This window comes from Poecilia reticulata, linkage group LG8, assembly GCF_000633615.1.
Source record: "Poecilia reticulata strain Guanapo linkage group LG8, Guppy_female_1.0+MT, whole genome shotgun sequence".
In the NCBI taxonomy this organism is placed as follows: Eukaryota; Metazoa; Chordata; class Actinopteri; order Cyprinodontiformes; family Poeciliidae; genus Poecilia; species Poecilia reticulata.
This window is the reverse complement of record NC_024338.1, coordinates 13673268-13697649: the sequence shown is the minus strand read 5'-3', so window position 1 is coordinate 13697649 and position 24382 is coordinate 13673268. Positions and strand designations below refer to the sequence as shown.

At 39.9% G+C, this 24382-nt stretch overlaps 1 protein-coding gene across 1 annotated transcript in view; it reads left to right on the top strand.

The window, feature by feature from the left end:
- kcnt2b (potassium sodium-activated channel subfamily T member 2b) overlaps positions 1-24382 on the top strand; it is a 51524-nt gene that overhangs the window by 4860 nt on the left and 22282 nt on the right. Inside the window, exons 2-14 of the mRNA XM_017306120.1 lie at positions 9062-9141; positions 10079-10181; positions 10468-10530; positions 11337-11385; positions 13064-13123; positions 13782-13856; positions 14081-14164; positions 15290-15384; positions 16038-16218; positions 21317-21481; positions 21906-22042; positions 22878-22941; positions 23836-23955. Coding sequence (XP_017161609.1) covers positions 9062-9141; positions 10079-10181; positions 10468-10530; positions 11337-11385; positions 13064-13123; positions 13782-13856; positions 14081-14164; positions 15290-15384; positions 16038-16218; positions 21317-21481; positions 21906-22042; positions 22878-22941; positions 23836-23955 — 1276 coding nt within the window. The remainder of the gene's footprint in view (positions 1-9061; positions 9142-10078; positions 10182-10467; positions 10531-11336; positions 11386-13063; positions 13124-13781; positions 13857-14080; positions 14165-15289; positions 15385-16037; positions 16219-21316; positions 21482-21905; positions 22043-22877; positions 22942-23835; positions 23956-24382) is intronic.

The window sequence follows — 24382 nt, the reverse complement described above, 5'->3', positions numbered from 1 at the left end:
TCTCTCTCTCTCTCTCTCTCTCTCTCTCTCTCTCTCTCTCTCTATATTCGAAACTGTTCCTTAAGCCCATGTAATTTAGTTTTTAGTTGTTGAACAAGATTGCAGTTGAGACTTTTGGAGAATAAATCTGATTTAATGATTAATTTCACACATGGGGATCTCCTATTCTTTTTTCTGAAAAACGTCTCCATGTGTTGCATAAACCAGTTTTTTTATTCACCTCTGCTGTTTCTTTAATTTAATTACATTTTGACAGAGAAAATAATACATTTAATGAATTTCATGTTTTATACTTTTGACAAATGACACAAAAACACAGATACACCTGTCTCTCAGCAAATTAGATGCAAGTTACTTAAATTTACTTAGGGACTCACTTAAATTCAAAAAGTGAATTTGAAACTGAAATATATCAAAAGTACAGGGCTCCCAGAATGTTAGATTAATTTGACTGTTCTTCATTCTCAGAAGTGCGTGCGTGCGTGCGTGCGTGCGTGCGTGCGTGCGTGCGTGCGTGCGTGCGTGCGTGTGTGTGTGTGCACACATAGTTCGACTTTTTGCCCTGTGACAGACTGGCGACTTGTTCAGGGTGAATCCCACTTCTAACCCGATTACAGCTGAAGACAGGCACCAGCCCTATAGACWACAAATGGACATAACTAATTTGTCTGTAGTAAATTTTGGTCTTTCATTTGTCTTATGTAAAAATTTCCAGAGATAAACCCTGGAATCTCAGTTTCGTTATTTGAATTGAATTCATTCAATAACTTTTWAAAAATACCAATAAGTAAGTAGCTATTGAGCTGCACCTGTAACATGTGCCTCTGMAGACTGAAACATAAGTTAAGTTTGGTTTCTGCAGAGTTCCTACCGTTTTGTGTTTCTGCACTGTAAGTGAGAAAAGCATGCAAATACTTGTCCTTTTGTTGGAGAAGTTTCTAGGAAAATTAAACTGGGAACATTCTGGTGCCTGTTCTGATCAAACCAGCATTTATATTTTCTGCCAGTGAGTCAGAGGCTTCTGTTTGGAGGAAATGCCAGATGACTAAACAGTCAAGTACAAATCTTCCTCAGACTGTTGAGGACTTTGCCAGTCAAACACACTCCCCATATTTACTTAAACCATGTTGGATTGTCCGGAAATGACAATATTTTTCTTGCCTGGTTCTGAGTTTAATATTTGCCAACCTGACACCAGAAGTTGTACTATTTCTACCAAAATCCTGTTGTGTCTACACTTGAAAGTGGGGAATATCAAAGGTCTGTTTGCGCTTTAGTGCAAAAATGTTACTCCTATCTGAGTTTAACTCATATGTCTGTTTTGTTGAAAGTTGGCTAAAATCTCCTCAGCTGCAATCAAACCACTGTTGTACAAATCACAGGCTTTTCATCTTAAAACTAATTCTTACTTATCTCCGCTTCACTCAGTCTCCTTCTCAATTGGCGCTGCTCCAATAATTTCTTGTCTTCCCTCTTAATTTTTTTTATCAAACCCTAATTTAGTGAGACCAGTGTAGAACATGATTTCTCAATAAYGCCAATATGCATGTCTGTTAGTGCAACAGTGTGTGAGCGAGTCTTTCACAAAAGATTTGTATTCTGCTCATGTAGGACTGTGAGCTATCTCTGTCCAGAAATGTGGGGATAAAAATTGTATTGTGTGTCATTTTTTTTCGTGTGATCAGCCTTGCCTTTGGCACATAAATCTAATTATTACATAAGATACTTATAAGCTTTAATTTGAATGGAAGAGAAAAGGTAAATAAAGGAGAGACACATTAGAAAATTCCTAATAAAGTCTTTCATGTATTAACTCAGAAAAGATTAATGCGTCTTGTATAGCAAATAGGCCTCATTTGCATAGAAAATAAATCAAATTAAGGCGCCAACATGGTTTATTAGAAGATTTGGGGCTTCAATTGTCTGCGAAGACCAAAACCTTTTTTTTTTTAAATATTCTAATTAATAGCTTTTAATCAGCCCCCAAAGGTCGCCAGTTCATCGCTAGGCAACATGGAGACACACAGGACATTCAACCATGTGTGTACGCTCTCCTACCTGACCGTAATTTAGAGAGACTAATCAGAAGAAAGTACTGAAGGCAAATACTGTGTCTGTTCTGAAAATATAACATTTTGTATACTCTTTAGGGGTTTTTTTTTTGTACTGATTATCAGATTGAAATCATGACTCTAAACATAGATTTTACTTCCAATCAGAATAAACATATTGATCAAATTAGATACGCACTGTGTTTGGCTTAAATTGGTTGCACCCTGTCTCTTTTAATTACATGATAACAACAGCCCAAGGTAGTATTGACAACAGACAGTAAACAGGTTGTCTCTCATGGTCTTCAAGGCTCCAAGACTTTATTTTTAGGCTATCTTTGACTGCAAATATGCCTTAATGAGGTAGCTATCAAATTCCCATGACGAGCCTTGAGGTTTTTGAATTTGCAATGTTAACACTTAGATGTTTTCATGCTGCGCACGGAAACATTGCCGTGGGGCAAGCCAGCAAATATTTGACTGTTTTTGGGGTCTTGCAGTGTGAAATTTGATGTAACTGTAAGACCCAAATCCTCCAAAGTGTGGCAAACCRTTGGGTGCAATAGCCTCAAACACCAAAAGAATTACATTTCAAGTCCAAAGCAGCTCAATGACACAAAGGACAGAAAAACAGAAAGTTCTTCTCTCGTGTTTCAGTCATTTTGCATCTGTCATTATTCTCAAAGAGATTTTTTGAAGCCTAGTGTGAAAAAAGGCCCATATCTCCCATTGATCTAATCAAATCTGCAATGCCTGTGCACAAGTGGAGCTAATGTAGTCTCCGGAGATAGAAAGATAGGATTTCATTGAAGCACTTTTAATAGAGTTGAGCACCAAGTCAAACCATATATTATTTCATGATTAGAATAACTAATGCAGGGCTATTTGCCGTCTTTTTGTTCTGTCACTCAATGAGTTTAAAATTGAACCGAAGCTGCATTTCACAGCATCAGCTTTCATGCCTGTGGAAAACTAGGAAAATGTATCAAAAAGACAGAAGCCAGAGAGCAGCGGATGCATTTTGGAGTGAACACTAAAGTTTTTGTCTTTTAGAAGGTAGTTCACCAGATGTACGGTTGTATTTATCTCTAATATGCCGTAGGATTAAATGCTAATTTTCTTGTAAGCAATTATGGCCTATGGACTACACTCACTATTAAGTCGGGTGGAAATCTACATGCATTAGTGCAGTTTGTCACTCATAATTATATATTTCTTTCTTGCTTCTGCACTGGTAAATGAACAGAATAACAGACTCTTTAAATGCCTCTGTCATAATTATGCTCTTATGAAAGTGCTTGCTGCACTGGAGTGTTAAAATCAATTCGGTGGCAACAGCGAGGAGTATTAAAAAAATGCTCTTCATTTCGTTTGACTCCTCCGTTAACATGAATCCCTGGATTGTAAGTCATAAAATGCAGAAATGTGCCTGGAAAATGGATTTTTCTTGTGCAGGGACGTGTCCACACAGCCTCGTYCTTTTCCACCTGCCGTCTTTGCTCTTTTATGTGGGTGATGGTTGTTGTATCTGGGTCAGGGACAAGCTGTTCTCCTGCCCTTTGCTTGGTCGAAGCACAGTGCACCTTGTCTCTCTGCTAGATGTTAGAGCCAGGTCATGTCATTCATTTGCCTCATTTAGTGTAACTGAACTCATCTGCCCTTGTTTATGATCTGTTTTGTTGTGATCGAGAAGCATTTCTTTCAGGAACTTCTTTTTTTTTTCTTTTTTATCTATTTTATCGCTTACATTTTTACACATCGTACACCCTTCTGAGGAAACTTTGTGGTTAATTATGCCAATAGCGATGTCTGTTTCTACCTGAACCCGTATGTGATTGGGTAAAGAGGTCGTCCAACCAACATAGTGACAAATSTGCTTTCCATGATTACAAAGAGAGCTTCAATAAACTCATCTAAACACACAGGAAAACTCACCTTTACCTCATAGGCTAAATGAACTGCACATAAAACTGAAGACAGAAATCTCTACTAATGAGAAACTGATGTCAATTGTGATCAGTTCCCAGCAAAGCATTTCATAAAAGGAACCCCTTCCCTTTGTAGAGGCTTCAGTCTAAGAGCCTTCATTGCCTCCAAAATGATTTGTGACACAGAAATACTGGAAATGAATATTTTATATAGGGCTATGTAAATTCATCCAATTACTTTTGAACCTTTAGGAAAGATAGAGCTAATTAAGCAAGACTTTTTATTTTTTAGCTTTTCCTTCCTTTGGGGTGCAAGTAGCACAAATTTAAAGCAGATGATCTGCACTTCAGGACATAAGATCATTAAACTATGTCAGATATAAAACACTTCTACTACATCCTTTTGTTTATTTAAACTGAAACTAGAATCCTTATTGGCCGTAATGTTGATTTGTTTTAAAATTTTAGCCTGTAAAATGTTATTTAAGCCAAGCATATTGGTTCTTAAAAGTGAAGTTTCACATCTCATTCATAAATTCAGATGTGGCCAGTGAACATTTCAACTTAGCTACAATTASTCTAAGTAGATAAAGGATTTAACATAAATTTGGTATTGTAGTTCCATAGTTCTATGATAAGAAAAAGAATAGCAATTGAATTATTTATTGTTTTAGTTGTGTATAAACTTTCAAAATTGTGCCATTACTTAACATGAATCAAAATATTCCGATTCCTCTAGAAAATTGATGTGTACGTCATTCAATTTCCAAGGTTTTGGGAATCAGTTTTCAGTTTTTACAAGTGTAGAACATTTTTTGTTAGGTATGCAAAGATGTARAAATTGAATKTATCTAAATACATTTAGGTCAATTTAACTTCTGCGTCTGCTAGGGGAAATAATTGAACTGTACAAATAAAAAGTCTGCAAATTGTTTCATCCCTTTTCTTGGGTAAATTCTACCCGGTAGTTTTATCAGTGTGCTGGGAATGAGAGGCATGTTGATGAAGTCATCCAGATTAACAATGGCTGCCTCTTATAGGGGAACATGATGTGCTAATGAGAAACGACATACTGGAGGGAAAATATTCATAGAGGAGAGTAGCTTCTGATTTAAACTCAATTATTGGAAAGTGTATCCAACAAAAAAGAGAGAGAGAACAGAAGGATATACAATACAGGAATACTTCAAAATCTAACATTTCATCTAAGAAAGAAATGGCTTGAAATTTGTGTTCCCATTGTGTGCTGATACGATCTTGTTACCGCTGCACGCTCACCATGTACTACSACGAACCTGTGGAAAGAGAGAGCGAGGAAAGGTCAAGGGCGTACATCATTATYCCTATCATCTGAGAATGCATTCCAGGCATCGSCGATTTTTAACACGAGAGCTGATGACCTGCAATAAAAAGCCGGAGCCACAGATGCTCCCGGCATCCAGGCTATTCCACAGACACTTATGTCTTATGTTTCGAAAGACAACAAAGTTCAGAAAGGTTTTAGGTGTAATCCCTTCTATGGTGTCGGTGAGCTGCATGGAAACGACTGGAAAAACGACTACACGCTTTAGCCCACAGYGTTCTGCACTGAAAGATGGATTTCACAGGGGCGACAAAACAGAAACGACATGCTTCATGTTAGGAAACAAACACTGGTGATATTCACAGATCTGAGCTTCCTCATGTGCCATGCCAAGCTGAGGAGTGGAAATAAGTTTATATTTAAGATTTTTTTTTTATGTCTCCCACACCCAATCTGTTATGGGGACTTTTTTTTTTTCACAGCCTGGTAGCTTTCACCAGAACCAGGCAGATATCAGTTTGACTCCACTTGTGAATTCAGCCATTAAGCTGAATAAATCCTAATAAGAAAGAAGGCTTCTTTATTCCTTTTTTTATTCGCTCAATCACTGCTTCGAATTTAAACGTGGAGCCGGCACAGTGCCACTGTGTCCATGCACACATTTAGGCATCTGTAGTTTCTTTTACTGTGTCATTAGTTGGCCGACTGCTGTGTCATTACAGAGTGAAGGCATGGGTGGAAAAAGCAAGARAACAAGGCTCGGCAATCTCTCTCTAAGATCCGCCTCTGCATGTCTCCTTCGGTCAGTCTGTCCGTCTAACTGTGTCTGCTTATTTTGGCCCACACTTGTGCATGCTAAAACAGATTTACTCCACATTACAAAATGATGCGCAGTCACCCTCTTCAAAGCGTGCTTTCTTTGTTAAAACTGAGCTAAAGATTCAGATCTTTTTTTTATTATTAGATTTCAATTATGTTTTTGTTCAACTGATATTTTCAAAGAAATCAAAGGATTTTCTTYTATTTGATACATTGAAATGTMATTCCTTAATCCACAGATTTATATAATTTTTTGGAAAACTAACATTTTCTTAAGGAATCTAGTAAATATGAGCTTTTCTGTACATTCGGGGGTGTGTATGTAGTGGTCATTTCTATTTATTCTTTCCTTAATTAAAGACCCCAACCCAACAACATAGAAGATTACTGTGCTTCAAAGAGCCTGGCAAGAGTTTTAAGACACTACAAACTTTTTCACACATTAATCAGAGAAGCAGCAGAGAGGCCCACGGCGACTCTGGAGGAGTCCCAGGGTTCCTCGGCTCGGGGGGAAGAAACTCTCAACAGGACAACTAGTGGTGCGCTCCACAAATCTGAGCCTTACAATTAAGCAAATACCCAGTAAAACATGGTGGTGGCAGCATCATGCTGTGTGAATTTATCGATTCTTATAGCAGAGACAGGGAAGATTAAGTTCATCTTTCATCAGGAAAGCGACCCTAAACATACAACCACATTTATAAGGAATGACTGTGGATTAGAATGACCCAGTCAAAGTCCAGACCTAAATCCAATGAAGAAACTGAGGCAAGATTTGAAAATCCAATATGACGGGGCTTATATGCAAAGCTGGTAAAATAAAACCCAAAAAGGTTTGCAGCTGTTATTTCATTAAAAGGTCATAAACCACTTTCATTTGGATAATTATGTATCTTTTTATTGGTCTAGCACATAAAATCCCAATAAGTGCTTTGAAATTTGTTGTTATAATGTCATAAAAGCAAAACATGAAAAGAATACTTCTGCACAATACTGTTGTCTTTGCTTTCAGCCATTAACTCCGCTTTAAAAACATTCATTTCGCCACTGTAGCTTTAAGACATAAAGTTTGAACATGCTTCGAGCAAGAAATTTGAGTTTCAAAGGAAATTGTGTTTATTTGAATGTAAGGACATAAGTCACCTAAAATGTCCTGGGGAAATAATGAAATCGGTGGGAGAAAAAAAATAAAAAACTGGAGATGTTGGATATGATAGAAAACACTGTCAGCGTGAGATGAACAAGTGCTGTTTCTGATGGATGCTGCTGTAAAAGAACACATTACCTTGGAAGAAAGAAATCATAAAAACATATGCAGTATTTTTTTATGAGAATAATAAACAAGAATCTGACACAGCAAAGCTTTTCAGAAGAAATGGAGGACGGTAACAGACGTGCAGCTGTGGGAGGCTACAGCATTATATTGGAAGTACTTACAGTACATACACTGTCGATTGCTTGAGTGGTTGAGTTTGCATCTTAAAAGAGTGTCAAGGAATTTAAAAACGAACACAAAGAAAGTGAGATTGGATTTTTTTTTTTTAAAGATTTGCAAAGTGTAATCTTGTCAAAATGCGTTGCCGTCCACTTACTTATGCTTTTTGTCAGCTGTCTTGTTCTTATGGAAGGTGAAAGCTCAAGTAAAACCTCCTTTTAGTGCTAAATGGATGGAGCTATGCAGATTTGTGTTCTGTTTATTCTATTTTTTCAGTCCCCATCATGTGTGCAAAGGCATCGCTGTCACCAATCTGCTCGGAGAGAAGGTGGGGGAGGAGGTGCGGGGGGGAAGGGCGGGCGTCGACAAGTTGCAGCGGGGCCATCAACTCCGATGGCTGAACACAATCCACGGGAACATGTTTGCACACATCCGCTCCTGTGAGACTGAGGGAAGCGAACAAAAACGGCGTTCCCATAGAAACAAAAGAAAGTTATCCCCTCTCCCAAATCTTCCCGGAGAGGTGTGCTGCTTTGGTGTGTGTCAGACCATGTGGACCGGTGATAAAGCGAACTCTCCCGGAACACAGAGAGGACCCCCTGCCGACGCCGCCACCTCTTCCCGCATTCAGGAGAACAGACGCCGGTTGTTCTGCTCCTCTTTTATCCTCCCATGTTGTATAAGGAGACCACCAGCGTGCGGGGCCAGACTTATTTCACGTCCAGCCTGAGTCATCCACTGCTCTGTTCACTGAATCAAAGCAGAGCCGCGCAGAATTTCCCCCCTGAGGTGGTCAGACAGGAAATGCAGTCACCTTACAGCATGTCTGATAATGTGACTCCAACACATGGAGCCGTTTCTTTACCATTTCCGCCACATGAAAATCCGCGGCAGCTGGACATATAATTGGTCCAATATTTACTAATACCCAGGTAGCAGGTGTGCGGTTTTATTTTTTGCGTTTATACATGCTGAGTGTGTGTGTGTGTGTGTGTGTGTGTGTGTGTGTGTGTGTGTGTGTGTGTGTGTGTGTGTCCCTTCTAACAGGGGGGTGCCGGACTGGGGAGGCAGAAAGAGCAGTAATTATTGGCCTCCCATGTTCAGCAGAAACATCAGAGGGAAGTAATTTGTTGCTCTATATTTAATCAGTGGAGATAACGAGAGCGAGTGCGGCTGTCTGGGCCGATGGGCAGGCGCACAAGCAGGAACACCATTTCCTCCCAAAGCCATTAGTCTTTAATGTAGCCAGCCGCACTGTCATAGTTTCATACTTTTCTGCTCAAATAATCATTATCTCCTTTTCCATCTCCAATTTACTCAAGTGTACGCTTTCTTTTCCTCACCTTTGTTCTTTTTTYCTTTCTTTTTTTGCTGTTTACCYCCCTGCTCTCGCTCCTCTCGGCTCCTGTTTTTTTGACACAATGAAAGAAGCGTTTTCTCCCCTCAGCTACCAAAGCACCTCCTTGTTTACTCTTTTCCTCATTATCCTCACCTCTCTCTTATCKACTGYCCGTCTCTCTTGTAGGGTGCAGGTGGAGTTCTATGTGAACGAGAACACTTTCAAGGAGCGTCTGAAGCTCTTCTTCATCAAAAACCAAAGATCCAGTAAGTCCTCGAATTTTGGAGCTTCACCTTCAGCCATCTGGAAACGAAATGTGAATTTTGCTGTTTTGCCCCGTCTTTGTTTCCAGCCAATTTTCTCCCACTTTTGGTGGAAAAGATGGGCTTCATTTTTGGGTGTCAAGCTCTGCGGCTCTTGCTCCGGATTTCATCATGTTTCCTCAGCTTGTCCTCTCTTTGAAACGGTCTCATCTGTATCTCTGGTTGTTAAGATTAAACATGCTTCATTCAGGGTTTTTAACCTTTTCCTGTTAGCCATTTTATAGAGAACTTCACACTTATTGGCACTCAGAGTAGAAGGTAAACGCTTTGACACAGATTCATCTTTTTATTTTCACAGTCAAACATCACATTATGGATGTTTGACTGAAGATATGGACACATTTAGAGAAACGGATACTTCCTTGTTGAGATTTTCTGATAGACAAACATCAACACACATCTGCATTACTTAAATAGTGTGTCCACTTGCCTTTCCTATTTTGAATAGTGACTCCAGTGGGCCTCTAATGTCGTTTATGATCCTTATGTTTAATAATACTTTGATAGAAAGCAATTGAATAAAGTAAAACATAAAATGGAAAACATAAGTAACTTACATATTTTACAGGAATTGGTTGGTCTGCTTTTAATTGGGGTTTTATGAAGAATAAGTTATTCCCTATTTGTTTTTTAATTAATTAATAAATATAAGCATTCTGAAAGGTTGTATTTCTTCAATTTTCAGTGTGAAATTATGACTTAAAGGCACAACAAATTTACTCTAAGCCTTTTTATGCTCGTTTACCGGGGGTGCCAATATGTTTAGAAATGGTATAAATTGTGACTCATAGTATACCATAATGTGTCTTTGTGTTTTTTGGGGGGGGGGTTTTGCGATTTAAAACATTCAGTGTCTATTTCCTTTCGATTTGCATTGCAGGTCTGCGAGTGCGAATGTTTAACTTTGCTCTCAAGGTGCTGAGCTGCCTCCTCTACATCGTCAGAGTCCTGCTTGACAACCCGCAAGAGGACAGGCAGGACTGGTGAGAGAACCGGCAATAACACGGGGGGATTAATGAGGTGAAACTCTGTGACTTTAAGGGCCTGATAACAGTCACAGGAGCAGCAGGTCAATATAAATGAGATGGCGCAGTGTGTAAAGCATCCTGCTAAAAGGATTCCACGTGAGATGTTTTTTTTTTGCAGGAGACAAAAGGGGATGTTGGAGTTTTTGCTTAAATTTTGCAGATGTGGCAGAGAAAATCAATTATATTTAAATGTGTTTTTTTTTCTTTCTTTCTTTCTTCTTCATTGTTTTGCCCCCTGCAGTGGCAGTGGAGTCAACTGCACCAAGCAGAACACATCATCCCGTCCCTGGAGTGAGTTTGACTGGTAAGCATGCAAACGGCTGCGGCTCTAATGAGGAGCGATGGCCTCTGCCTGCGGACGCCGAGAACGAAACCACACATCCAGGAGGACGAAAAACCCCCACGACCCCCGGCTCACCGGACGGAAACGCCGCGTAACACAATCAATGCAGCTTCACTTAACCGGCACAATCTGCCGTATTGATATTAAGCAGCGCAGGACCTCATTCATTTGTCACAATCCAGCTGTATTGAGTAGCTGTCAGCATAATATGTACGTAGTGCCTGCGCAGGCTAATCAACAGCGATCTAGTGGAGATAAAGTATGTAATATACTAGAACAGAGACAGAGGAGCTCTGGCTAGCGCCCACAGACCTGAGGCTGTGTCATATCTCCCTGTTCAGGGGACCTATTGATCTAATTGATGGCTAATGACACTGGCTTAGCTCTGGCTCCAAATGAATAAGGAGCCTGACACAGTGAGTTCAGGCTGCCTCCCTTTGCAGGCAGCATCGCATTCATGGCAAGCAGCCTACCCCACGCTCCAGCGTGCCTTGGAGGGAAAAGAAACACCCGCTCTGTCACAATAAGAATGCAAATGTGAATCCACAAAAAAATGACTTTCCTCCTGCCATGTGAGCCCTCTGTGTTTCAGCTGAGTGCCATAATTATAACGCAGCAACTCGAGTTGTGTTTGTAGACACAGTTGCAGCGTTTGGGGGGAAAGAGAGTTGCCTGTATATTACATTTTGAAGCTATTTATTAAAACATTGTATTTACTCAACTAATCTCCACCCTCCAACCCTCTTTTCCCTCCGTCGTCTCTGTAGGAAACTCATCATCTGGGTTGACAGACCTCTGCCGCTGTGGGCGCTGCAGGTCAGATATTTCTTATCACATGCCTTGTTAAGMATTTGTCAGCCTACAGTCATTCACAAATACTCGCATAAGGAACACGCATTAGTCAGTTGCAATATTAAAATCAAGAATGTGATGATAATAAATGACGTGGAACTTAATTAAGGTTTTAATATGTCACAATATAGCTTTGCTGATTGTTTGTTCACTTCATTGAAGGCAGGCTGGATTTTTTTCCAGCTTCATTTCTGTGTTTTTCTTTATAAAGAAGATGGACCTCATATTTTTATTTGTCTAATGTGCTACTCAAACCTTATAGAATGCAATTTTGTATGCATAGTTTATGACTTATTGCACCAAAACGCATCAAGCTGCATTGGACCTGGATGTAGCAAGTATATTGATTTTAGCTTTAAATAACTTTAATTTAACTTTAAATAACTGTTAACTTGGTAAATGATTAACTTTTTTATTTTATCTATAAATGGAGCCTTGTGAAGCCCTTTTATTGTGAATGATCAATAATTATTTCTTTTTAATGCTGTATGCGTGTCAGTTTTACAGCTCTGAACATAATTTCACCAAAATCTCAAAATAAAGTTACAGAAGTCACAAGTTATGGAAGCATTTAGTATGGTTAGCATGGCTGGCATTAGAAAATAGAATCAGTCTATATAAGCATTTCCTGCCATTAGTTTCCTGCAGCTTAACTGTGACATTTCTAAGGGATTACTAACATATTGCAATCCGTCATGATGCATAACAGGTAAAATTGGACTTCTTAAGTGGATAAAATGCAGCAAATTTGCTGTAATATGTTCAGTTTCCTTTTTTAGCCAAAGTGCCTGCTTAGAAAATATAGTTTCCGTTCTAAAAGTCTTATGTCTTTTTGCTTCCTGTGATTTTTATCTCAGTGATGCTGAAAGTCTTTTTTCCCACTTCCACACAACCTGACCAGGTAGCATATTGGAGGCTCACAGATCAGAAAAAAATAATCTGTCAATTCTAGTTGGCAGTGATTACTTGGTGTATCCTGCACATCCTTGCTAAATCTGTTGTAGAACCTTTTAGTGATAAGAAAAAGGAATGAGGTCTAATAAGTTTGTGTATTTCATCTAAACTAAGTTTTATTGTAATTTCTTAGCTATGTATGTTGTTCCTCAGAGAAAAYTGCCTCTGGTTTGACTGATTGTGGTGGCAGGACGCGCTCATATCCACCGTTATTGTGTGTTGTAGCGTCAGGATGCCGTGCAACCTTCATCTAAACATGATCAACGTCACCTATCGGGCGTTTTCACTTCGTGGCTGGCTCATGTATGCCTACATGCCAACATTTGTTTTGCATTTTGTTTGACAGTAAATTCATGTCAGGCCATCTCAGGGTTTTGACACATGCGGTTTAAATTACTGTAGTTAAAATGTGTTTACACTAGCAGAGCGATTACACACATACACATGTAAATATAAAAAAAAAAAAAAAAAAAAAAAGATCAGACACAAAAATGTCTGTTGGTTCATTTAAAGCTATTCCCTCTGAAGCAAAACCATCAGCCCTCCCACTGATTCCTCCTACGCTCTTCATCTCTGTGCCTCCTAATTTCTCCCTGCTCCTGTCTCTCTCTCTCTCTGTCCCTGTCTGCTCTGCCTCTGTGTCTGTACGACCGTCTCTTACCTACCGTCTCTCCCTCTCTTTTTGCAGGTGCTTGTGGCTTTCATCAGCTTTTCAGAAACTATGTTGCTCGTGTATCTCAGCTACAAGGTGAGCCACTTGTGGCCCTCGATGGCCACTCTGAAGCCTTTTGTGAAGTCTGCGGCTCTGATGTCCGCAGGCGGCGTTGGAAACATTTGGATGGATTTGATATGCATGAATGTTTCTCTTATTTTTTTTTTGTCTTCATGTTTGCTTTTCCAGTTTGAGAGGCCTTCTAGCTTACTCACATGGTTCTGTAATGTATCAGAGCAGCTTTAGGGGAACCCCCTGTGTCGAGGCAGCTGGGAGGGGGGAGGATCCATCCATGGGTTGCCCCGCTTTTGATGTATTTGACACTGCAAGCCTATGAAGGGCTCACTCCACAGATTCCTCTGGAGGATGGAGGTCTTAGCATTTAAAGCTGACTGATTCCTGTGGACTCATCCTGTGACTGTCCACCTACACTAGTCGAATTCAGGTCAGCATGCAGGCAGCAGACACATAAAAACAGCAACGGCTGACATCTTAATTGAACAGCGTGGCTAAGAGCAAACTGAGTAATGCTGCTTCGCCTCTTAAACCTACACAGGGGAGTTTTATAACCTGTGTACATCCTGATGTGTTTTATGGTGGAGAAGCTTCCCCCTCCAAGCCATATGAGTTAACTCCTAAAGTCGCAGCCACAGCGAAGATTCCTGACCTCTCTGTGTGCGGTTTCTGTTTCCAGGGAAACGTTTGGGAGCAAGTCCTACGCGTCCCGTTCATTTTGGAGATGATCAGCACCGTTCCCTTCATGATCACTGTGAGTGGGAAATATACGCTTTACTGAACCCCGGCAGCATGGGAATCTCTAAGCCGGGCCTTTCGTTTTGACCCCTGCTGCWGTGATACATTGAGGATGTAACAAGAGGCTCTTCCTCACATAATCTCTTCTCTCACCAGAGATTTCAGGAGCGTGCAATGTAATAAAAGGAGGTGATATGACAGAAACTCCATTGCCCTTTTTTTTTTCCTTTCTCCTGACAGGTGATTTTGCCCTCCTTGAGAAATATTTTCATCCCTGTATTTCTGAATTGCTGGTTGGCCAAACATGCTTTGGAGAACATGATAGTAAGTGAAGYACTGAAGTTCTTAAGCTTCATTCTCTYATCATAGGAGAGARTCCCATGATTTAATGTAGAACTCTTATTAATAATCCATCTAAGCTCTTCTCTTCCACAAAACKTCATACTTTTAAACAYAAGAATTWGTTTTTCTCTGACGTTGACATGGCCAGAATTGAACGTACAATAATATTTTCACACTCCCATCTATGTTTGGGTAAATTWACGTTAGCAAGTTGCGCCTTCTGCATGCTACACATTGAATCAATATTTTCTAAATGATGATTTAACTTRTTAAGGGCTAAARCTACCATATCAACCTGYCCTTTGTGAGAGAAAACCTCTCTTCCTGYTATGACACATTAAATGTGCTTAGGTTTAATTTCACTGGCCATACACAGATTTKATTACTACCAGATCTTCAGAATCAAKAAATAATAGAAGAAACTGCTTATCTTCATTCTGAYAGTAAACCAAGCTTATGGTACTGTGACRGCTTTGTTTGTTTTWTAGTTAAATTTAATCTCAACRAATTTTATGCYGGACGCAMAAACATAAATTTACTCAAAGACAGTAAATAAAGCACATCTCCAGCTACAATGATRGAAYGKAATTGAATTKAATTGAACCAGTTTTTTTTCCCTAATTAAATAATTGTAAACTGGTCTTTGTATTTAATTRGGTTATCATTATTAAATGTATGTGACAAAAWAAGCAAAGGKRATTTGTAAGGGGGTGAAACCTTTATTTTACTCTTTTTGGAGGAATTGGTKACGTTTATTTTGCTWCCTGGTTTTGAACCGGGTTTTTAGCAAAATAATTTCATAATRAACATAAAAAAGATCAGAATTCATTGTTAAAATTCCCAATTTAGCATGATATCCATATCCATGATGAGTGTATATAAACATCTGCCACAACTGCACATCTCAATTTAGTTTTTCATCTTTTTGTTTTATTGGTACGCACTTCTTCTTTCCATCAATACTCCATCCATGCTGCTTCACATATTCCAGGGGTTACAGTTTCGCATCTCATTTTAATATTTCGTATATTTTTCCACATTCTCTCCATCAGCTTGTGCCGTCTGTTTGTTTTCGAAATAAATATCCTTCTCTGTGTCCTCCTGCAGAATGATCTCCACAGGGCGATCCAGCGGACACACTCAGCCATGTTTAATCAGGTCGTGATTCTGATCAGCACACTCGTCTGTCTCATGTTTACATGGTGAGTACCACAACTGAACAAGGAGGGAGTGGCAACAGGTAAAGAAAAGCAAAGCTCAAAGTGGAGATGGAATAGGAGAGGAGAGAAAAAAAGATGAGACGAGGCAGCAGCAGAAGGAAAAAAAAAAGGAAGACATCTAGAGGGATTGGAAATTGCTGCTGTGGGAGCTGAGAGAGATCGGCAGAAAGAAGAGAGGTAATTGGTTACTGCCGGAGTGAGAAGGTGCTCTTAAATGACAGCAGGTGATGGCTTCGGCGAAGTGGACGATGTGTCAGCTTGCCTCACACGTGGGGCAAAAGGCAGGAGCAATTCAAGGAGATTCTGTGCGCACAGCTTGAGTTGAGCTCTCTGACCACTTTGAGTTTGACATTTCCCCCAGTTGACTCGCATATCAGCTGAATATTACGATAACAGCCACRAAACATCTCCGTGCAGAAATTTCCAACAAAGAAAGGCGTTCAGGCATGCAGCCGCCCCCGTCTTTGCACATAAAAAGTCACAGATATTTGCACAGGTGTGAAAAACATTTCCGCCTGAATAATGGCTCCCATGAGYGCCGGTGCCTCTCGCAGCATGGGAAGTGTCTCTGATGCTCACTTTGCCGTTCTTTCCGTCTCTGTCCGTCTTTTCCCCACCCTGCGAACCCGCGTCAGCATCTGCGGCATCCAGCACCTGGAGCGAGCTGGAAACAACCTGACCCTCTTTGACTCGCTCTACTTCTGCGTGGTCACGTTCTCCACGGTGGGCTTTGGGGACGTCACGCCGCAGATATGGCCCTCTCAGCTTCTGGTGGTCATCATGATCTTTGTGGCACTCATCGTGCTCCCCATCCAGGTAACAAAACAGTGGTCATATGTACAGTGTTTTGCAAATGTATTCATTTATGCATTAGAACCACAACAAATGTTATTGGGTAGAGGTGATATCACGGATGCCAACACTTTTTATTTTAGTTTGATGTGCCAGCACACTTCTGATCTTTGAGTGCTTTCGTGGTTTTTCCATTAAAATATTTGTGGACAGAATTTCAACAATGTTTACAAGTRTCTGAAAATAAAAGTTTCTGCATAAACACTCTTTTTTTTTTTTTCTTTAGAGGGGTTAAGTGTGCTGGTTACTGGGAAGATCCAGGCAACTAAATTCAGGACAATCTAGGAGAAAAATCTGTTATGGTGCATTCACACCAAATGCGTTTCGAGCGTCTAGCGCGGCGCGATTTGAACCGTTTGGAGCATTTTGAGCGTTTGGACACGTCCAACGCTGCATAGACATAGCACATAAACGCGTTTAGTGTGAATGCACCATGAAAGGATGCTAAATGGTGAATCAAGGGGCATGTATGACCTGTGTTAGAATGACCTAGTCAAAGTCCATACATAATTCCAATTGAGGATTTGTTGCATGTCTTGCTATTATGTGGGRAAAAAAWTATTTTTGTTGGTTTATTGTACAGCATCCCAATAGAAAATTGTCATTTAACTGTGTAAATGTTGAAGGGGTATAAATGATGTTTTTAATGGTGTTGCATAAAAGAGTACAGGCATTATTCAAGTCATGTTAACAAAAGCTATGTTTGCTTAGTTAGTTGTGGAATCCCTGAGGCAAGAATTAATTTTACTCTGATGTGTTTTATTAAACTCTGAAAGCATAAGACAGAATTATATTTGAAATAWAATTCACTTTTTTTCTTTCTGGCTAAACCAAGTACGCGCATATTGATCACGGAGGACAGTATCACAAAGATTAATTCAGCAGCCACTTTGTCACTCTCAAAAGATTATTCGTTTTTTTAATATGCTCAAGAACATTAACATTCCTCCCCTTATCTCCAGTAATCTTGTATCTCCCCTTCACACAATAATTGGATGACTCACAGCTTCCTACGTAGATTTACGACACTATTTTTATTCCGAGAGCAACAAGAGAGTCTTCTACACTCACTCGATTTCCTAAATCTCATCCCTGTCTCTGAGCTGCTCCATAAAAGGAAAATATATGAAGGGGACTCAGAAAAGCTGTTTACACACGTACGGGGGCCGATAAAACACCTCGACAAATGCATCGGTTTGATGGTTTCCCAGCGGTTGTTCATCAGGGCTGTGTAAACCCGGAGGTGGAAGCTGCCCCTGTATTCCTCCCAGTACATACAAAGGTGTTAATGGGATTCATTCCCACTGAGCAGATGTTTTCATGTGTGTTACCTTCAGTCAGAGCGGCTCTCTCTGGATCGAGACCCTCTATAGACGCACGACTAATAAGTTATAGGACAATGATGAGCTTCGCTGGTACAGTGGACTGTTTTATTTATTTATTTWTTTCTTKTTTACTTTAATTTGCAATAACCTAAAACCAATTTTAGCACCTGACAGATTCAATAGTCATTCAACTCAAAATTCATTTATTTCCAGCAGAAATGAGCAATTTTACCTTCCCAAAAGAATACTTAAATCGACTTTCCCTGTTGAAATAACTCTGTGTTTACAAGTTGTGTGAGTTTGGATTTTAATTTCAAATATACAACACTATAATATTAAAATCAGTCTTGCCTGTGAAACCATTCAAAGAGCTATTCAAGTCAACTAATGCAACCCAAACGGTGGTTCTTTTTTTATTATTATTATTCATTTTATTAGAAGATTCAGGACTCCGTGAATAGTGATTTTCCCTCTCAGATTTCTTGCACKTTTTCATGTTTTGTTAAATCAAACAAACACATATAAAGTAAACTTTTTATTTTATTTTATTAAAGTAAAAATTAATCTAAATCCAGACACAACGTGAAAATTTGTTCATGCCACCAGCTTGTGAAACCCTGAATAAACTAACTAACTAACTAACTAACTATATTTTTTGGAAGGTTGGATCCAGGCATGTTTATAGCCAGACTCAAGAAATTACTTCAATAAAACATACATAAAGTAGGCAAAAAAAAAAAAGATATGACTAGATAAAAAACCTAAGGTTTTCAGACGGGTTGTTTATGATTGACTATTAATTGGCTGTTAGTTATAYGTTCGAGTTTTCACTTTTACATATCGTGATAAATGTGGAAACAAGTAGCCAGGATGCAGTAATACAAAAAAACCAAACATTTTTAATAACCAAGACTTTCTAACTAAAATACAAAGGATTGTGACGATACCRTGAGACTAGAGCCGCTCAATATGTTGAACAGAAATCATCTTTGCAGTATCAATATTTTCAATATCTAAATCACAGCAGGTTGTTTGCAACATTTGGTTGGATATTACATTTAAAGTGTTTAACTTTCTGYATACAGGTAATATATGAATGGACTCCAACAGTTTTACAAGTGTTTGACTTAAAAGCCTGAATTATTAGTCATTCGTGAGTCATATTTAAATGCTTTTAAATTACAGTACATTTATGAACACAGTACTTTCCAATGCTTTAGAAGAAGACTGTGTAATAATGTGACCATGACTAACCGTCAATTTTTCATTTTAAGTAAAAGAAAATGATGTCGTGTTTATCTTAAATGCAGCTAAATGTAACTGTGTTGATTTATTAAATGTTACAACTGCTTGCCGTACATCTTTRACTGGGACTGAATCCCAGGCTAACATGATCAAAAGCTCTCTGTATTCCAGCTGGGCTGGGGTGATTGCACAWAGCCCTTATTACAACAAAAAATAAACKTTAGCTTCAGAAMAYTTTTCTAAACTTGGATGAATAMATTTATGCAAAACRTTTCTTTAACTTTGATATCTCATGCTCTCCACTTCCCCTCCACATCTTTCATCCTTAAATGCCCTGTGACATTTAGAAACTGGCCCCTGCTGGCCCCCATCCTGTGTGTGTGTGTGTGGTTGGAGGTGTTTGTGACTCAGTGTGTACCTCTGTCTGGCCCTGACCATTGTCTGGGCTACAAACAGCCACAGYTCACATCTGATTTACTGGGTTTTCTTGACAAATTGCTGGAGTTTTAGAGGTTGTGCCTYTTGATGGGATTTTTAGGACTGTGATTCTGAACAAAAATTAGGAGAAAGTTGACATTTTCTTCATTACAACTCAGTTTCATCACTTGAGTTTGCTTGAAACAAATCTTGATATTTTCTGTGTGAACCTCAATACATCATTAATTTCAAAACGGCTGCATAAATTGGGGCAAAATAAAATGCTATCCTAATGACTTATACTGTAAACACCCATGATGAAACATCCGGTTTTTGTGATGTGAAAAATAAAACTGATACATTCTCTAAACTTTTTAAACTTAATTCCACGTAAAAAAAAAAATAAAAATATGACGTTATATTGTAAAAGTCTACAATATAACAATTGGATATGTCTGAAGGAAGATAAAAAAATACACCAATCTGGTTGCATAAAAGTGTGTAAACCCTCAAACTAATACTTTGTTAAAGCACCTTTTGGTTCAATTTCAGTATTCAGTCTTTTTTGGTTGGAGTTTATTAGCATCTCACAGTTTGACTTGACAGTAAGTCAATTCACTCTGCTTTGCAAAAGTTCACCACATCCCACCGCCATCTTCAGGTGACCTCACAGATTTACTGTCAGATTTAAACTGGCTTTGGTATCATCAAGTCATCATTCAGTTGTTTTTGGATGGACGTTTGGACTCACTGTTGTGTTGAGAAGTAATATCCATCTTTATCTGCAGCTCTTTTTGGGGCAGGGGGTGGTTTCATTAAAACCGATTGGTGATCAAAAATGTTAACATACTTATTCACCTGCACAAAAACCCTGTGGTTTATCTAAAATAAAGCAAATTGTGACGACGCGATCGCTCTGCTTTTGTGGGTRAGGTGTTGTTTTGATAATTAACGTCGTTTATCTGTATAACATGCCTTTGTGAATTGTCAGTTTCATCAGACCGTGACTCATTCTCCCTCTAGTCAGATAAGGATAAACAGTCAGAACTTGGCAGAAATTTCTGCAGCTCTTTCTTTGTTCATGATGACCTTTTGGCAGCCTTCCTGAACTCTGTCGTAATTGTCTTTTCATCCAGGTCTCCGATGCAGCCGCCGTCATTTTMTTAAATTATTGATAACTACCTTTTCTCTGACATRAAACACTGCAAAGTTTTGGACTCAACAYTGCTGAATGCTGAACTTAAATCAAAAGGTGCCTCATAAAACGCTGTAAATTAAGGGTGTGAAAACCTTTCYGACCRCATGTTTACCCCACCGTAGCATTTTTCTTTTCTTTTCTGGTTTTTTAACAAATTGTCCTACTGGTAAATGTGTTTGTTTTTGTTGACCCAAGTTGGTTTCCATTTTTCTATCACCAAAATGTGGAGTTTAAACCGGGGTGTGTACACTCGATGGAGCCGTTGCATATATGGCTAACAATGTTTTATTTTATCTGAGGCACAATGAACACTTGCAAGAAAAGAAACAGTTAATTACAAAGATGTAAGATCTAATATTTTTATTATTTGTCCTTCATTGCAACGATTGCTGCTCCAACAGAGGATCCACATCAGAGCAGTCACCAGGGCTTCTTCTCGTCAGTGTCAACTCCGAGTCTGACCTTCACATTGAGTAGATTTGTGTGTGCGCGTGTGTGTGCGTGTGACGACAAACTGAAGTGTGTAGGAAACTCTCGTCATTCCTTCAGCACTTCATTTTCTCAGATTTAATACTTTCTACCATCCGCCGCTCCTCCTGTTGCACCAGATAACATCTGTGCCGTTTCGTCTGAGCCGCACTAATATTTCCATTACGCGTTTCTCCCAGTTAATGTGCACTATCACATTCCACTCACCCACACTCCTGAAATCTCCACTTATCTTAATTTGCCCCCAAACACTTTCCCTGATCAAATGGAAACACCACACACTGGGCATCATTTTTCTTTTCATATACCACCTGGGTCTTTGCTGTATTCCAGCTAACCTAATCCGCTTTCCATCTGTTGAATGGGATAAATGTCGTCCTCGATGCAGTTCGAGCAGCTGGCCTTTCTGTGGATGGAGCGGCAGAAATCCGGAGGCAACTACAGCCGCTACAGGGCGCAGACGGAGAAACACGTGGTGCTGTGTGTCAGCTGCCTCAAGATCGACCTCCTCATGGACTTCCTCAACGAGTTCTTCGCTCACCCTCGGCTTCAGGTCTGCTTTGAAGTAGGACACGGAGGTTTTCAGGGGTCCGCTGAATGTGTGGAAGCGTGTTTGTTGCCTATAATTAAACCTTTCCAGGAGCCAAAGCAGCAGCAGAGGGCAAAGCAGGGGATTAATCCTGCAATAGCAAGGATCCAACTCTGACTTATTCATGCCGGAGCAGCTGTGAGTCTGTTTGCTGGAAGGTGTGAATATTTACTTGTTTTTCTGGGGATCATCTTACTTTTCGTTTGTAGATGTAGGCTGAGTATAACTTGGGCTTTTTTTTATCATTTGACATGTGAAATTTGGCATTAAGTGAATAAATACATTTTTTGACTTTCGGTGGCCTTTCGGTGGCCTCTGCAAGCGTCTTTGCAGCGAACATAAACGTCTAAAACCGTTGGGCTGTGTTTTTCCTCCTGCGTGTGTGCAGGACTACTACGTGGTGATCCTTTGCCCCGCTGAGATGGACGTCCAGGTTAGGAGGGTCCTTCATGTTCCTCTTTGGGCTCTGAGAGTCATCTATCTGCAGGGGTCTGCCCTCAAAGATCAAGACCTTATGAGGGCCAAGTGAGTAATCACGGCTGGCTGTCTTTATTAAAAGCTTAACTACAACAGATTTTATTAAACTGGGGAGATATGAAAAGCGCCACAGTAGTCAATAATGTTTAATGTGCAGCTCAGAATTAATTCTTGAAGTGTCTGGAGTCCAAAAGTAACACCTGTAATTTCCACCCCCCATCCCCACCCCCCCGAGTTCAGATATAACGTCACACGAAGCATTCATACCACTTGAACCTTTTTATTATATTTAATGCACAAACAACAGCTGAGAGTAATTTACACACACTTTGACTCTATGCGCTATTTAGGTAACTTCTTATTTCAATCAGTGGCACTCTATTTTATTTTGGAGCATCAGAGTAGAGGGGACTGAAAAAAGATGCAGGTCGCATCTTTCAGGTTTTTACTCGCTTATTTCTTCTCTCCTTTATGATTCTATGCTTTGTGTTTATCTGTCCCTTAAAATCTCAACAACATGCCATCAAAGTTTGTGGCTGTGACGAAATGTGAAAAAGTTCAAGGCGTATGAATACTTTTTTGCAAGATACTGACTTGCAAATGAAGCAAGTTATGCTAGTGTCACGGAAAAAAGCCTCCTTGTTTATTCCCCTCACCTCCCACTATCTCGTCTTAAAATGKTGTGTGCGATAAAGTTACATTGGTGCATTTGTTGTTCTGTCGTCCCACTTTTTTCCTCTTTTGTCCTCTCTGACAATAACATGACAACACACTTCTTCCTGTGTCTCACGGCCTCCCCCGATTCTCTCTTCCTCTTTCTCTCCCTCCCACTCCGTCTGCCTCTCTCGCTCCTGTGGCTGCTGGCTCTACTAACTACCTGCAGGATGGACGATGCTGAGGCCTGCTTTATCCTCAGTAACCGGTTTGAAGTGGACCGCATTGCCGCTGTACGTGCTTCAACATTTCCCTGTTTGATCCTGACTCTCTTCGGCATTGATCATGGCTAAAGTTTTTTTGCTCTTCCTGCAGGGATTTTAAGCCTAATGCTATTTTTATTTCACAGTCGTCGTGAAATAAAAKGCCTCACCATCCATCCAGATCTTTTGAGGAAAATGGACAATATTTGGTTGATTATTGGTGGTTTCTGGGTTGTTTGTGCTCCTCGGCTAAATTCTGATCAGATGATTTTTAAATGGGGAAAAGCGGCTTTCCCAAAGCCCAGACCTCAATCCTCTAGAAACCTGCTAAGTGTCCTTAAAAGCTAAGGCTGTATCAGAAAATCAATCAATTTTAATGAACTATACCAAYTCTCCTTCAAGGAGTGCTGAAATATTCTGTCAAGTCTATGGATGGTGAAGTTAGAAAACTTCTGCACACATGAAAGGAGCTGTCTCCAAAATCATTTTCAAAAKGTGTAACCAACAAGGTATTTTGGTGGAGTCTAGTTCAAGACATCAGACATTTTATTCAATGGATATTTAGTGCAAGACTTTMATCTTCTTCAGATCAAAATAAATGCTAGCTGTAAGTGTAAAGCTCTATGCCATTCTTACTTTCGCATTTAAAAGCCATCCCATGACTTTCATTTCACTAGTAATTCTTCACCATCTTAACAAATCTGACAACAAGAAGTCCAAAATGAATTGCTCTGAACTTTCAGGACTGCGTTGCGCCACACCATCAGGCGGGTTAAGAGGAATGCTATAACAGTCTGATGCCTCTTATGATCTCTTTGTACCTTACCGTCTCTCTCTCCCTCTCTCTTCCATCCCACTTTCTGTGATCAATACAATTCAATAGGCTGTTTTTTTTTTTGTTTTGTTTTTTTTTTGTTTGGCCAGGACCATCAAACCATCCTCCGAGCCTGGGCAGTCAAAGACTTTGCTCCAAACTGCCCCCTGTACGTCCAGATTCTTAAGCCGGAGAACAAGTTCCACGTCAAGTTTGCAGGTGGGCAGAGAGTGTGAAAACGAAGAGGCTGGCATTGTTGGGAAGCAGCCTATTGTTTGAAATAATATTTCTTCCTAATCGTGTTTGGAAGCTTATTTCGTGCGGTTTGTGCTTTTTTTTTTTCACTTTTTTTCACTTTAACAATGGAAACAGATTGGCCCCCAGCTCTACCTGAACCCGTACTTGACTTTTATCCTAAAGCATGTATTTTCCCTCGGAGTGCCCATGCAGCCCTATCTCTCCTCCCAGCTCAGAGGAAGTGTGGGACAGATTGGCACAGCTTGCCTGTAAGCCTTTTGCGAGTTTCGAACGTTGCTCTTTGGAGAGTCTCCATCTCCATCCTGCACAACGGCAGACACCAGTCAGTCATCTGTGAGTGAACGACAAGGACCTGCTCTCTCTCTCTCTCTCTCTCTCTCTCTCTCTCTCTCTCTCTCT